General features: G+C 30.7%; 1 protein-coding gene and 1 pseudogene across 1 annotated transcript; both read left to right on the top strand.

Annotated features, from left to right (window-relative positions):
- Nucleotides 1-596: 596 nt before the first annotated feature.
- On the top strand, nucleotides 597-7,285 carry LOC150034082 (uncharacterized). The gene is made up of 8 exons (XM_090318345.1): nucleotides 597-814; nucleotides 1,280-1,422; nucleotides 3,424-3,493; nucleotides 3,599-3,663; nucleotides 6,211-6,280; nucleotides 6,396-6,470; nucleotides 6,550-6,641; nucleotides 7,071-7,285. Exons 1-8 carry the CDS (start codon nucleotides 692-694, stop codon nucleotides 7,153-7,155), a joined length of 723 nt encoding a protein of 240 aa, XP_090174471.1. The 5' UTR covers nucleotides 597-691; the 3' UTR covers nucleotides 7,156-7,285.
- A 3,821-nt stretch (nucleotides 7,286-11,106) lies between these two features.
- LOC150034083 (uncharacterized) lies at nucleotides 11,107-12,172 on the top strand (annotated as a pseudogene).
- Nucleotides 12,173-16,259: the final 4,087 nt, after the last annotated feature.

The raw sequence follows: 16,259 nt of genomic DNA on the forward strand, positions 1-16,259 counted from the left end.
AGCTATTAGTGATACAGCTATCACCGCATGGACTGGACATGGGTCTTTTAGTCTTTTATCAATTTTCGTTTTATATATATAATTACTTTTTCCTTGTTCTATAAATTATAATATTTATGGGCCGATGGCTATTTATACAAATAGTGCAAAAATTACGGATGTGGGGTCACATCTTGCTAGACCCAACAGATCATCTCTCTCACAAGTTACGTGAAATAAAGATAGATGATCCTTCTCCAATTTTGGTAACTCTTTTTTACCTTTATGTTTGATAAACAATTTTATTTTTTTATTTTCTCAAAATTTCAAAATCGTTGGCTTTTGTTGGAGGTAAACAGTTAAGTTCTTAATCAGATTCTGAAAACAACCGTAGATTTTTCACAGCCATTTAAGAAAAAAAATGGATTAATTTTCTAGAATATAAGAAGAAAACGTAGATAATAAAGACATAAAGACTTAAGGGTTGAAGAGTAATTATAAGGTTAGTTTTCAAAAATAAAATGATTTTTAATCGGAGGAGTTTGCCAAATCTGAGTGTGGACCCCACAGGATTTCTTTTGGTGCTTAAAAAACCTCTACTTAATTTTTTACAAGGTGTCATTTGTTTTTACTCTCATTTGGGATCTTAAAAACTTCTCCCATATCTTCAGCTTGATTATTATTATTATTATTTTCTTTTGTTTCTAAGGAAATGGAGGCTCAAAACATTGGTAGTGATGAATCTGTTTCCTCCGGGCCTTGTATTGATTTTCAGCTTAACTTCAACAACAATATCCAAAATAACTGTGAAATTACATCTGCCAATTCCTCTAATGTAAGTTAATTTCTTCTCTCTTTAACTCAGCTTTGTATTGAAAAATTTATATAAAGCTACTTTGCATGAATAAAGTGGTCGATAAACAAAAGAGAATAGAATTTTCGTTCTAGTTGTAAGAATTAATTAAGATGGCAGCAGATCGACTATATCTATGTGTGTTTATGTTTGATAGCTATTTATTCTATGATCTAATGTGTCATTTATTTGATTTTGGAAATTAACTTGTATCCCTTTTATTGAATTAACATTCAACAAACCTTCACCAATTTCAAATTTTCTGATAAATAGTTAAGCATGTATTTGAGTTTGAAAATCTTTCAATTGTGCAGCTTTATTATTGTATTATTCTTATGAAATGCATATAGATAGTAGAACTAATCCATATTTAAGGCTTGTTGCTTAATTAGACATAAAGTAAGTTAATTTGGATGAATTTGGAGTTTATGTGTTGATGATGATCAGGTGGGATTGGGATTATTGGGAGCAAGTGTACAAGATGGGGCAGTTCAATTACAACAAGCTGATTGCTATCATCAAATCCATCAAAATAGTCACCCAAATAATTCAACCATTGCAAACTTTTCTCCACTTGGGGATTTGTCTTTGTATGTCACCAAATCTTTCTTTTTATTTTGGTTCAACTATCAGTTTTTTTTTTTTTTTTTTTTTTTTTTTTTTTTTTTTTATTGATTTATTACATATAAATCATTTTTTTTTAAAATATTGAATAGGCTAATGACCTATTATACACAAGATTGAAAATTTATGTATCATTTAGTAATAATTTCGTTTTTTGTTGTCTACTTTAAATTTATGCATGTTTTCTTCTAATTTTGTAACTATGGATTTCACCATTTTTTTTTAAATAAAAAAACAATTGAATTTCTTGCCAAATTCTTAAAATAATAATAAGTTTTTGAAAACTATTTATTTAGTCTTGTTTGGTAATCCTTTTATTTTTTTGTTTTTTAAATTAAACCTATAAATACTATTTTTATTTCCAAATTTCTTCCGTTGTTATCTATTTTTCACCAATAGTTTAAAAAATCAAGTCAAATCCTAAGAACTAAAAACAATAGCTTTCAAAAAGTTGTTTTTGTTTTTGAAACTTGACTAAGAATTTAACTATTTTACTTGCAAATCATGATAGCAAGAAATGTGGATGATATAGATTTAATTTTCAAAACAAGATAGTTACAAAAAGGGACCTTAATTTTTCAAATTTTACTTAACTTTTTATAACATTGGTAGAAAGTAGATAACAAAACCTAAAAATATGTGGATGTAGAAGAAGTATTTTTAAGTTTAATTTTCTAAAAAAAAGAAAAGAAAAGAAAAAAGTCAAATGGCTAGTACTAAATGCACTCTTCATTTTTTTTTATTTTTTATTTTTTTTGTTTTTGAAATTTACAATGTTTCATATGAAAATTTCAATTAAGGTTTTCATCTTTATTGAAGAAATACTTGAATTCCTTGTTAAATCTTATAAACAAAAACAATTTTTCTTTTTAAAAAAATATGTTTCTTCAATATTCAAATGTTGGCTTAAATTTTGAAAATATAGAGGCTGTTTGGATTGAAAATATTGTTTTGGGTTTTAAATGTTTAGACATTAAATATCTAAGATCTAAATATTTGGATTTTAAATGTTTAGATAGTTAATGTCTGTTTGGATGTGCAGGATAATTAATGTTTGGAAGTTAAATATTTTTGTTAAATTTAATAATTTGTATATAGAAATTAAAAGTAAATAATTACTTACTTAAATGTAAGAGATCAATTAAATTTAACATTAATTAATCTATTGTTAAGTTAATTAGTTAAAATAAAAAATAAATAAATACTTTTTAACTAAACATAATTAACATAATTACTATAATTAATTAGAATATCGATAATTAATAATAATAATTTATATTAAATAGTTAAGATAGTATAAAATATTAATGGTAAAAATATTAGTTGAAATTTATTAAGTCTAAATAATATATTTATATTTAATACTTAATTAAAATTAATAGTAATGAATACTTAATATTAATTTATTAATTAATTAAGTTATATTTTTACTGTTCATTTCAGACATAAAAATCTCACACTTTTGCAAGGTATTAAAAAAAAAGATTTTAAAGTTATAAAAAATATCATGAATTTTAAAAAGTGAGTCTATGGAGCAAACAAAGATATTAAATATCTATATGAAATTTTATGAGAAAACCTATGAAACAAATGAGTCTAATTAATAGAAGGTAGATACCAAAACATAGAAACTTGTGGGTAGAGAAGTAATATTTATAAGCTTGATTTTTCAAATCTTAATGGTTAGCAAACACGGTCTTAAAGATCTTGATTTAAGAATCTATGAGATACTTTATAAAGTTATTGGCCTCCTCGATAGAAAATTAGAAATTCTTAAACATTTTAAATACTTTTTAAAAAAATTTAAAACTAAACCGATACAAACTTTAAAGCTGTATAATCCGGAGCTTTAGCCTTAATAATTTCTTCTTCTTCTTCATCAAGGATTTTGAAAATCCTTATTTGTTGTTCATTTTAAAAATTTTGATTTGTGTTTAGTGATTATGATCAAATAATTAATTTTGTAGATCACTTAACATGCATTCCGCCAACCCACATCGCATCAACATTACTCATAACCCCTCTGTTCAGAACTTGGTAATTCTTTCTTCATGGACCCCACTCTTATTTTAATTATTTTTTTTGTTGTAAATTATTTAAATATAATTTTACTTACAATTCTAAACGGTGTCGTTTTATCAGGCTGCAAGATCAACCCTTAATACAAGACGGCAGCAGCCACACTCTCACAATCCCAAGCCTTCCAGGTATATATTCTGATTTTAATTCCAACTAATCGGAAATCCAGCCATATATGCACCCATTTTCTTCACGCACAGAAAATAAATAATCATTCGGGTAAAATACCTTTTTGGTACTTAGATTTTAGGTATAGTTTCTATTGGTCCTTATATTTTCAAATATTACACATTTTGATCTTTAAGTTTTGAATTTTATTTCAACTTAATTTTTAAATTTCAAAATGTTATAATTTTATTCTTGATATTTGGGTTTCGTTTCAATTTGGTTCATAAGTTTTAAGATTTTACATTTTTAACTTCAATTTTTCATTAAATAATCACTTTCCATCATTTAAGTCGATTTCTATTAATTAATTAAAAATAATTATGAAATGCAGTTTTGAATTTAATTTTAAAAGTGAAAAAATAGTGAAACTTAATTAATTATATATTTTTTTAATGATTTTTACTTTATTAACATAAATTAATACTAAAAACAGAAAATGAGCGAGTTTAAAAGTATAAATCTCAAACATTGAATCAAAACTCAAATATTTGAATGTTAAGGGTAAAATAGTAATATTTTGAAACTTAAAGACTAAAACTTAAAGATTAAATGTGTAGCATTTTAAAACTTGAGGACTAAATAGAAATTATACTCAAAATTCAAGGACCAAAAAAGTAATTTCTTAATTATTTTTCTAAAAAAGTTGTCACATTAAAGTTTTGAAATTGATTGGACTGCACAAAAATAGATACAATTTAAACATCTAAATTAAATCTGTGTTCATTTGTTTTAGTATCTAATGTTTTATATATATATATTTCAGACTTTCAGTTTAGTTCTCATCTTTGAATGAGTTTCAATCTAGTCTTTTTAACCTTCTTTAATCATTAGAATGTTAGAGGGGATTTTAAAAATAGAAAAAAAAAACTATTTACCTAAAATAGAAAATTTAATCATCTTTGATAGGGGCTGATAATCTAACCGCAATAGAAACTTATATAAGTTTATCATTGATTCTATGTAATAGACGCTAATAGAAGTATATCTGCGTCTATGAATTTTTACTATTTTTATAAATAATCTGACATTGTTTCAGAAAACTTCAAATGCTTAAATTAGTTAATAATATATAAAATTTACAAAGATAACGATATCTGATTTATGTTCTAAATTTCTTAAGAAGTTAGCACAACATTCTATTGATGTGGTTTAAATTTACTAAATTTCCATCTAACTCATTAAATAACATCATGTCAGATAAACCTATAATCATTCAACCAGTTTCTATTATAAAAAAAAGATCAATCAGCCAGTTTCTAATATTTTATCTACAGAAACATTAGTTGAAAAATGTTAAAGCATAAATGTTAAATTTTTTGGGGAAATTTTCAGTTTACAATTTAAAGTTTTAAACCATAAAACTTCAAAACTCTGCACATTAACATTCTTCTTCAAACTTAGTTTGAAGAATATTGTGTGAAACATATAATTGTTTCAAATTAAACTTCTAAATTGTTATAAGAATCGATTTATACCCTTTATTAAAGTTACATTTGAAAATTGTCTATACATTCAATTGTTACACGCATTTAGACTTCTTCAAATATCAATTTAATAAAATAGGCACTATTAGAATTGATACATGAATCGTTTACAAATGACATCTTAATTGGAAGTCTAAATTAATTCGCTTATGAAAGTTTAGGAGTTTAATTGATTAAATTGTAAATCACACAATATTTATCCAAATTGAACTTAATGGAGGGGTGTAAATTGATATGTTTATAAAAGTTCAAGGTCTAAATTAATGTAACTATTAGTTAGTTTAATAAATTCTCAAAGTTTAAGGATATAAATTGATATTTTTCCTAAATTTTATTAAATAATAGATTAAAGTGAAATAGCAAACACATATTGAATCCAAAACTTCTCTTTTAGTAAAAGTTTGTATTTATAGTAAGCGAAGTATGATATGATTTCATTTAAAAAATAATAATAATAAATAAGTATGATACGATTTTAAGCAGGGGTACAAAAAGGAAGGAGTGGATAATCCCTCAGATTAAAAATATAGCTATTTCATGAAGAAGTTTATATTTTAAAATCTTCCCTCTAATTTTCCATTTCAAAATTCTGTGTCCCGAAAATTATTGCTATATTTGATAAATTTCATTTTTGATTTTTAGTTTTTAAAAATTAAGCTTAATTTCTTCCACTTCTTACGAAGATTCATATCAATCTTTAGTAAAAGAGTTGCATTCTTAGCAAAATTCCAAAAACAAAAACAAGTTTTCAAATTTTGACTTGATTTTTGAAATGGTAAAATTTAAATAACAAAACAAGAGATTTAGAAGTGAAGAGGTATTTATAGACTTAATTTTCAAAAATGAAAAACCATTACCAAACATGACCTAAATTTCTTGATTTCCCTCTATCCAATTTGAGTTATAAAAGATTAAAAGCTTATTATAGTATGACGTTAAACTACCTTTTTAATTAATTCATTCTAACTGCACTTAATTTTTTTAAATGAAATTGATTAATATATATCTATTTCAACATCTTAGGCTGCAGTCTCCACCAACAAATTTGCCGTATCATGATGATCAACCTGCAGGACCAAAATTCAACAGAAAGGTCAAACATATTTTTTTAACTAACAGTTAGGATAGAAATATATAATAAGCTTTGATTAATCCGTTGAGCTATATTTAAGTTATCATCTCGATTATATTTATTTAACTTTTGTTAGAGAGCTCGAAATGATACTCTAACGCATTGCATCGATAGAGAATACTCATCGTCACAGCCTTCTATACACGTCAAGGTAACATAATTTATAAAGTTTGTATTTGTAGAGAAAAATAATATGCAGTAATTAATTTTGTATGGCACAAAAATTGTAGGGTGGAATTGGGAACTATGGGATAATGAAGAATCAATCCACCCATGTTCTGTCTTTAATTGCTCTGAAGAAGAAAAATCCATCGGATGGCAGGTTGTTAATTTCTCATCAAATTGTAATTAAGGAAAATTTATTTTTTTAGTCTCGAATTTTGGAGAATAGAAGTGTTTTAGTTTTTGAATTTTCAAAATATATCTGTTAGATCTTTGAAATAGTTTTTTTTTTTATAATTATTTTAAATAATTATTTGATATTTTTGAATAAAAAATAATTTTAGAGAGAGAGAGTTTTTCAAAATTACTTTTTATTTGAGATATCGAATAATTATTCAAAATAATGAAAATATTATTTCAGAGACCTTTTAAAATTATCCTTATAATTTGAAAATTTCAGGAAAAAATGCAACTTAATAATAAATAAAAAGTTACATTTTGAAAAACCTAGAGATCAAGCAAATATCTTTTTCCCAATAACTAATTCTAATTGACCTAATTGATAGCTTCAATTTTCATTATTTTTCAGGCTTACAAACTCTGTCTATGATATTACATTTGAAGAAGTTGGTCTACCAATCGATCCTCATCTTCGTCTCTTTTTTTCCCAGTAGTTTTATGTTTTCACCATCTCCTATATTTTCTCACTTATTTAATGTGTATTTATTTTATTTCAAATTATAATGTAATTTAAAAGTTAACTCAACATAACTTAAGATTATAAATATTAGACTTTTGAACTTCTATCTTACTCACATGTTGAACTAAAAAAAAATAGAAACAAAAGAAGACTCGATACCTAGCTACATGTACTTTTGATATATTTACTAGTCGAAGAGACCACAATAAAAGCATAAGTGCTTTAATTTTTGTTTACTAATGTTCAAAGTCCTCATTTGAAGGGTATATACATGATATACTTATATTACTAAAAGAGATTAAGAAAAAAGAACTTTTTATTAGCTTTACCCAATTCGAATGAGATACTTGAAGATTTGATGCACACTGCAACAAAAGTATTTTACAATGAGATAACAATGTGAGTAAAATACCTTTTTTTCCCATATCTAATAGAGTATCAAGAATAAAGTTATAGTAATTGTTTGAAAACGAATTTAAAAAAAAAAAAAAAATTGTTGAGATATTTTTTGTTTACTTGTATGTGGAGTTTTTTTTTTTTTTTTTTTTTTTTTAAATATTGTGATTAGGAAAACTATTTAGGGAAATATAGTGGTTTTGAAACTATTTAGAAATCTATGATTGTTTTGGAAATTTCGAGGCAGGGATTTAGTTTAAAATATTTTGTCGAGGGTTCAACCCTCGACCTGTCGAAAATTAAAGAAGAGAGTTTGACCCTCGACCTGAGAAGAGGACGAGGGTTCAATCCTCAACCTGTTGAAAATTAAAGAAGAGATCGAAGGTTTGACCCTCAACCTAAAGGAAATTGAGAAGGACCTGTCGAAAACTAAAGAAGATCTGTAAGAGAAGATGAGAAAATTTTCGAGGGTTCAATCCTGGACCTCTGGAAAGTTATAGAACAAACTCTTGACTTAAAGGAAATTAAAGAATCGTTTAGTAATTATATACACGATCGTACACACTCGTTTAGTAAAATTACTATGCGATCGTTTAGTAATTCTTTATTAACATAACAATAGGTGCAAACTTCCAGAAAGAACAAGTGAATGATGAACAACTTCTTTATTAGAAACTAAACAATCACTTTCAATCTCTCCACGATCGCTCAGTATGACTAAACGATCGCTTACTATATCCTCTGCGATCGGCCACAAACTCCTACACGATCGCTTAACTATTACTATTACACGATCGCCTTCTCAGAACCTATACGATCGCATATCTTTTACTATACAATCGTATACCAAATGCTACACGATCGCTGAGCTTTACTACACGATCGCCTAGTGGAAGTAGATGATGAGCGGCACGCTACGATGGCCTTTCCGCGACAGCGTCTTCCGAACTCCCACTCTCGAGAGCCCTCTTTCCTCACTACACGATTACCCACAAACTTCTACACGATCGCTTAGCTATTACAATTAGACGATCGCCTTCTCAAAACCTATACGATCGCCTACCATTTACTATACGATCATGTACCAAGTGCTACACAATCGCTAAGCTTTACTATACGATCGTCGAGCTACTACACACTCGTCTAATGGAAGTACACGATGAGCGGCACGCTGCGATGGCCTCTCGAGAGCTCTCTTTCCTCACTACACGATCGCCCACAAACTTCTACGCGATCACTTAGCTATTATAATTAGACGATCGCCTTCTCAAAACCTATACGATCGTATACCAAATGCTACACGATCGTTAAGTTTTACTATACGATCGCATAGTGGAAGTACACGACGAGCGGCATGCTGCGATGGCCTCTCGTGAGCTCTCTTTTCTTACTACACGATCGCCCACAAACTCTTACACGATCACTTAGCTATTACAATTAGACGATCGCCTTCACAAAACCTATACATTGCCTACCTTTTACTATACGATCGTATATCAAATGCTACACGATCGCTAAGCTTTACTATACGATCGCATAGTGGAAGTACACGATGAGGCCTCGTTATGATGGCCTCTCGAGAGCTCTCTTTCCTCACTACACGATCGCCCACAAACTCCTACATGATCGCTTAGCTATTACAATTGCGATCGCCTTCTCAAAACCTATACGATCGCCTACCTTTTACTATACGATCGTATACCAAATGCTACACGATCACATAGTGGAAGTACACGATGAGGGCACGCTGTGATGGCCTCTCGAGAGCTCTCTTTCCCTACTACACAATTGCCCACAAACTCCTACACGACCGCTTAGCTATTATAATTAGACGATCGCCTACCTTTTACTATATGATCGTATACCAAATGCTACACGATCTCATAGTAGAAGTACACGATGAGGACACGCTGCGATGGCCTCTCGAGAGCTCTCTTTCCCTACTACACGATCGCTTAGCTATTACAATTAGACGATCGTCTTTTGAAAACCTATATGATTGCCTACCTTTTACTATACGATCGTATACCAAATGCTACACGATCGCTAAGCTTTACTGCACGATCGCATAGTGGAAGTACACGATGAGGGCACGCTGCGATGGCCTCTCGAGAGCTCTCTTTCCTCACTATACGATCACCCACAAACTTCTACACGATCGCTTACCTATTACAAATAGACGATGGCCTTCTCAAAACCTATACGATTGCATACCTTTTACCATACGATCGTATACCAAATGCTACATGATCACTAAGCTTTACTACACGATCGCATAGTGGAAGTACATGATGAGTGGCACGCTGCGATGGCCTCTCGAGAGCTCTCTTTCCTCACCACACGATCGCCCACAAACTCTTACACGATCGCTTACCTATTACAAATAGACAATGGCCTTCTCAAAACCTATATATTCGCATACCTTTTACTGTACGATCGTATATCAAATGCTACGCGATCACATAGTCGAAGTACCGATAAGTGACATACTGTGATGGCCTCTCGAGAGCTCTCTTTCCTCACTACACGATCATCCACAAACTCCTACACGATCGCTTAGCTAAGAATCTGAATCTCTGCAGCGCGCGTCAGAGTGATTTGAATCATCGACCTCCTTTAAAACGAATCTGAATCTCTGCAGCGTGTCAGCGTCTCGTCCCATCCCACATTGCTTTCCCAACTTGTGGGTTGAGTTTTGAAAACTCGACCATTTAGCTTATAACCCCACCGTCTCTTCTCATTTTCTCACACTGCTTTCGTTCCCTCATTCTTCTTACTGTCATTCAACCTTTAAGATCAGCCTCTCATTTTCTCCTCACTGACTTCGTTCTCTCATTCTCACTACCTTCAGCAAATCTTTTTCTCCTCCCACATTCGTCCATTAAATTGTGAGGTTTGTACCCTTTACTATACAAAATTTTATTTTTTTTTAAAGAATTATACATTTTGTTCCTATTCACATACTATTATATATATTTTTTTATATAGTTTTTATTGCTATTTGGGAAACAAAGAACAAAAAGGTAAGTTAAATTTGTGAGTTTACTATTTATTTATTACTAGTTTTATTATATTTAGTAGATCTATCATGTTGAATTCAATAATATTTACATATTGATGTTAGTAGTTCTTTCTCTATTATTGTTAATCTTAGTAGTTGTTATTAGTGTTAATCTTATGGTTGGGATGTTATACCAACATATTAATCTTATTTATATTGTGATTTTTTTCAAAAAGTTTAATACTTTTAGTTTAATATTTTTTTACCCACAAACTTCTTATATTTCCTATATATATTTCTTATTGTAATTTTTATTGTGGTTTGTTTTTGTTTAAGTTTGATAATTAGTAATGTATTGTTTGTCTTTTTTTTTTTTTTTTTAGAAAATGGCGGGAAAATGCTTGGGATTTTTGTTGTTTTCAAATGATAATATGATTGATGGTATTGATGAAGTTGACTATGACCAGCTACAGTGGGAGTTTTAGCATAAATGTGAACAGTGAAATTGTATTTAAACAATTCATTGAAATGGTTGGGATGTCACTTAGTGTAGATATGGGAACAAATCAGATAGAAATAATATATAGACATCCTAACCTAGAACGATCAGGATCAATAAGGTTTATGTCATTCCCTATTTCGAATGCACAAGCTATGAACTTGATGTTCTTAATCGCAATGCCACTGCCGAATTTAGTGTATTTGTATGTAAATGTAAATAGGATAGGGGTGGATATAAACTTGAATATATCATTTAGCCAGTTTGAAGATCCAACTGAATGTATTGATCCTGATCCGGAGTCAATTGCATCACTATGTGATAATGAAGATATGACGGTTAACAATCTGTATAGAGACTTCAGAACTGAAACGGATGATGAATTTGAAGAGTTGGATTTTGATGGTTGTGAACATGAGTTACTTTCAGGTACATTCAATGGTTTGGATATGAATGTACTGGATAACATTCGAGAACATGACCCAATTGTAGCCCCTGTGGACGTTGACAATACTTAATTGTATAAAGGGATGATTTGTTAAGACAAAGAAATGCTATAACACGCGGTCAAATGTTTTGCAATAAAATGTCACGCACCATATGAGATTGTTGAATCGACGCCGACAATTTGGACAATTCAGTGTAAGAAGTGGGAGGAAGGTTACAAGTGGAGACTTCGTGCAATAAAGAAAAAATCGCATGGCTTGTTCAAGATCACTAAGTATAATGAGCAGCATACATGTTTTTATTCAGAATTAAGTCAAAGTCATGTGCAATTGGATTCATCAATGATTGCACTAGAGTTCTGTGATGTCGTAAGAGAAAAACCATCTATCAGTGTGGCACAACTGCAGTTCGACATCAAATCAAAGTTTGGATATCATGTTCCTTACCATAAGGTATGGGAGGGCAAAAGAAAAGCGTGGGCTAAAGTGTTCGATGATTGGGATGAGTCTTACAAATTGTTACCCAGATAGTTGTATATGGTTAAGTAGACCAATCCCGGAACACGTGTAGAGTGGAGAGTGAAAGAAACGCTTACTGAAGGCCATGTTATCCTAACTTCTGTATTTTGGGCATTTGGTCCTTGTCTAGAAGCTTTTAATAAATGTCGGCCGATAATTCAGATAGATGGTACACACTTGTATGGCAAATATAGAGGAAAATTACTAATTGCTACATCAGTTGACTCGAACGGCCATCTTCTTCCACTTGCATTTGCCGTTGCTGATGAAGAGTCCGCAGATTCATGGGGATGGTTCCTGAAACACCTGAGAGAAATTGTAACACACGAAGAGGTGTGTTTAATTTTAGATCGACATGGTGGTATAATCGCAACAGTGAACAATTCAGAAAATGGTTAGACGAGACCAAAATGTCACCATCATTTCTGCTTACGACATATCGTCAGCTAATTTAATAAAAAGTATAGATTTAATACATAGAAAAATTATGTTTATCGTGTTGGGTGTCAGTTTCAAATTCGGAAGTTCAATAAAGTAATTGAAGATATTAAAGAAATAAATCGAAGCTGTCTGAGGTTTTTTTAACAACATTAGTTTAGAGCAATGGACTCAAGCACATGATGGAGAATTCAGATATGGGTAGATGACGACAAATCTATCAGAGTGCATAAATGGAGTCCTCAAAGGAGCTCGAATGTTGCCTATAAATGCTCTTGCTTAGATAACATTCTTCAAATGCGTAAATTATTTCAAGAAAAGAAGAAAAGAAATAAGGGATGCATTGGAGCGTCAAGATAAATATACCCGGTAATATTATTGTTATATATATATATATATATATATATATATATATATATATATATATGTTATGAACAATTTATTTCAAGCATATTTTATAATACTAAGTGGAGTAAAAATCCAGGTAGGCACACGAGAAAATAAATAAATGGGTTGCAAGATTTAGTAAACATGAAGTACAATCATATGATGGGTATGAAGGTGCGTTTCATGTGAAGATCGGATGCCATAGTCTCAATGCCAAAGGAGAAAACGTTCAAATATTGAGGCTAAACAGGTCTGAGCGATACTGTTCATATAATAAGTGGCAAGCATTCAACATTCCATGCTTGCATTTTATGGCTGTTTGTTCACATTTTAAAATGAACTACGAAGACTTTATTGCGGACTACTATAAATTATCAACGTATGCTGAATGTTACTCTCCTCAATTTCAACCTGTACCGCATGAAGATTACTGGATCACGCACCCTAATATGTCCGTCTTATCCATCGTTGTTGAGAAAACCTAGTAGACCAAAAAGTTCACGTTATCACAACGAGATGGATTGGACAGAACCATCACTCAACAACGATGTGGATTTTGTAATCAGTTAGGCCATAATGGAAGGAAGTGTTCTTCGTTACTAAGACGGGCTCTAGATAGTTAGGGATTGAAAAATAAATATTTTTTTATTATATATTCATTTTATTGTATATTCAATTTTTTTATTATAATTTATTGTATATTCAATTTTTTATAATAATTTATTGTATATTCAATTTTTTTTTATTGTAATCTATAAAGTCATACATTATTCTTTTAATTAAGTTGTATGTTATTTTTTTAATTAAGTTGTACATTATTTAGTTGAGAAATAAATAATCTTTTTATCATGTATATTTAATTAAGTGTAGATACTTTTATTGTATATTCAATTTTTTTATTATAATTTATAAAGTTGTACATTATTCTTTTAATTAAGTTGTACTTTATTTAATTAAGTTAATTAAGTTGTACATTATTCTTCTAATTAAGAAATAAATATTTTTTTAATTGAGAAAATATTTTTTTAATTGAGAAATAAATATTTTTTAATTGAGAAATAAATATTTTTTTTCTTTAACCCAGGACCTGTTGATCCTGATGTTTTGTACGACCAATCCATTCATCGATCATTTATTGTATGGCGAGATCGTACTACTGGAGAAATATCTTGCAGGCATCGAGAGGCAGTTCTCCAGCGCACTATCCTACTCCACCCTCGAATAATACCACTACTGCGCACATCTAGATTCTATGGGGTTGCTAGATTGGGATTTATTCAGTTGGACTGGCATCTGATTACAGCCTTGGTCGAGAGATGGAGGCATGAGACGCATACATTTCATATGTCTGTTGGAGAGTGCACTATCACTCTACAAGACGTAGAAGTGTTGTTAGGGATACCTGTTGACGGTGAGCCAGTCACTGGAGTGATGTACGATGACTGGTCACAAATTTGTCAACTGTACCTCAGTGTGACCCCATCTGCCGACAAAATTAAAGGATCAAGGTTAAGTTTGATACGGTTAGGAACACAATTCCGTGAGCTCACATATGATGCAAATGAGGAAACCGTCATAAGATATGTGCGAACATATATACTACAAATGATGGGTGGAAGTCTGTTTTCCGACAAATCAAGTCATTTTGCTTACTTGATGTTCCTGCCACTATTAGCTAACCTCTATGATGCGGGGCAGTATTCGAGGGGTGAAGCATGTTTGGCATGCTTGTATAGACAACTATGCAAAGCAACAAGACCTGAGTTTCGAGAGATAGCTGGGTCTCTCATACTTTTCCAATTATGGGTTTGGGAGCGATTTCCAACAATGCTCCATAGCTACAACATGTTAATGATGCTCAGTTAGCTGGACGAGCCTACTGTCAATTTAATTTTTATATCACTGATTTAGTTAATTTAGATTCTAAATTATCAATTTAAAAATTTAAGTGGAGAGACAAATTTTGTGTGATTAGGACAGCCACACATGTATCAACCAATATAGATACATGTTTGATCTGCTTCAACCTGATCAGGTACATTACACTGAACCTAATTGATTATTGTATACACAATTTTATTGTATTTGTCTTTAATGTTCTCCAATATAATATTTTGTGTTTCAGGTTATTCGGGAGCCGTACAAAATTATTATGCATACTTTGCCCAATTTCTGTACGAATGGTCAAAACATATAGCGAACGATGAGTCATCTCATATGTTTTCACATTGGTGAGTGGCATCTTCCTGACAGGGTGATGAGACAATTCGATTTTCAGCAGGATGTCCTATCGCCTTGTAATACTGAACCCCTACTGCATGATATCGACTTAAGGACTGTAAATTGGTTCGAAAAAGTTGCACATTTGGTAGTGCGATGGCACTATCGTGCAAGGTTTATTGCAGTGGAGGTTTCTATTGAATAGTTTGATAGAGATGTCACTCAATACTACATTCTTTGGTATAATAATATTACAAGGTGCTACGTCACTCGTCCGGGAGCAGCTGTGGGTCATAATGATTATTATCTAATTATTTTTAATTTAAATTTATTTTAAATATATCTAATTGTTTTATAATTCACAAAGATCGAACAACAGAGACTCCATGATGTTGCAAATGCTCCAAACCAGGTTCTTGCTATATGTAGTGACAATCAAAGCTACATGGAGGAGATGCATTATATGTACGATATACCTATTGTCCTCCACCAACTCCTAGATGTAGAAGACCTGTACGAGAAAAGGATGAGTTTGATGAGGTTGCCCATAATGTGGAAGAGTTGCCCTCTGTGATGCAGACGCAGAGTCAAACTAATTATGTTAGTCTGATGATGATGATGCCAGCATTTGGTTTAGGACATTATGACTCGGAGGCTGGTCCTTCGTCTTCATACGTGCATGGACATGGTCGGGGTCATGGAGAGCATAATAAATATTTATATCATGAAGCGTCTGCAGAGGTACCAGAGCAACATCAAGAAGAACCAGAGCAACCTCAAATTCGAAGTCCACGATGACAACCAGCTCGAAATCGACGATGTCCGCCTTGTGGGACACATTGATTTTTGTAATTATTTTTATATAAATGAGATATTTTAATTTACACTTTTTTTTATGAGATATTATTTTTTTAATTTATTCTTTTTAGAGTTTAAATAAAATAATAAAATATTTTTAGAAATTATTTTTATAAAATGGAACATTAAAAAAAAAAAAAAATAAGAAGAAAGAAAGGAAACACAAAGGTTGAATGTTGAAAATTCGTCCTAGGTGGGTCGAATTTCCAACATTCAATGTTTAAATTATTAAAAAGAAAAAAAAAGGTATAGGTCGAATTTTGAACCCTCGACCTATTAAATAAAAAAAAAAACTACAATATTTTTCTAAATAG

This window comes from Benincasa hispida, chromosome 9 (genome assembly GCF_027475165.1).
Source record: "Benincasa hispida cultivar pf3 chromosome 9, pf3_genome.v1.1, whole genome shotgun sequence".
Taxonomy (NCBI): Eukaryota; Viridiplantae; Streptophyta; class Magnoliopsida; order Cucurbitales; family Cucurbitaceae; genus Benincasa; species Benincasa hispida.

What these genes read in the sequence shown, in the direction of transcription:
- LOC150034082 (XM_090318345.1), top strand. Translation starts at nt 692, where the DNA reads ATGGAGGCTCAAAACATTGGTAGTGATGAATCTGTTTCCTCCGGGCCT. An exon ending in ACCCCTCTGTTCAGAACTTG is followed by an intron (nt 3,494 to 3,598) that starts GTAATTCTTTCT and finishes TCGTTTTATCAG; the next exon opens with GCTGCAAGATCAACCCTTAA. An exon ending in AGCCTTCTATACACGTCAAG is followed by an intron (nt 6,471 to 6,549) that starts GTAACATAATTT and finishes CAAAAATTGTAG; the next exon opens with GGTGGAATTGGGAACTATGG.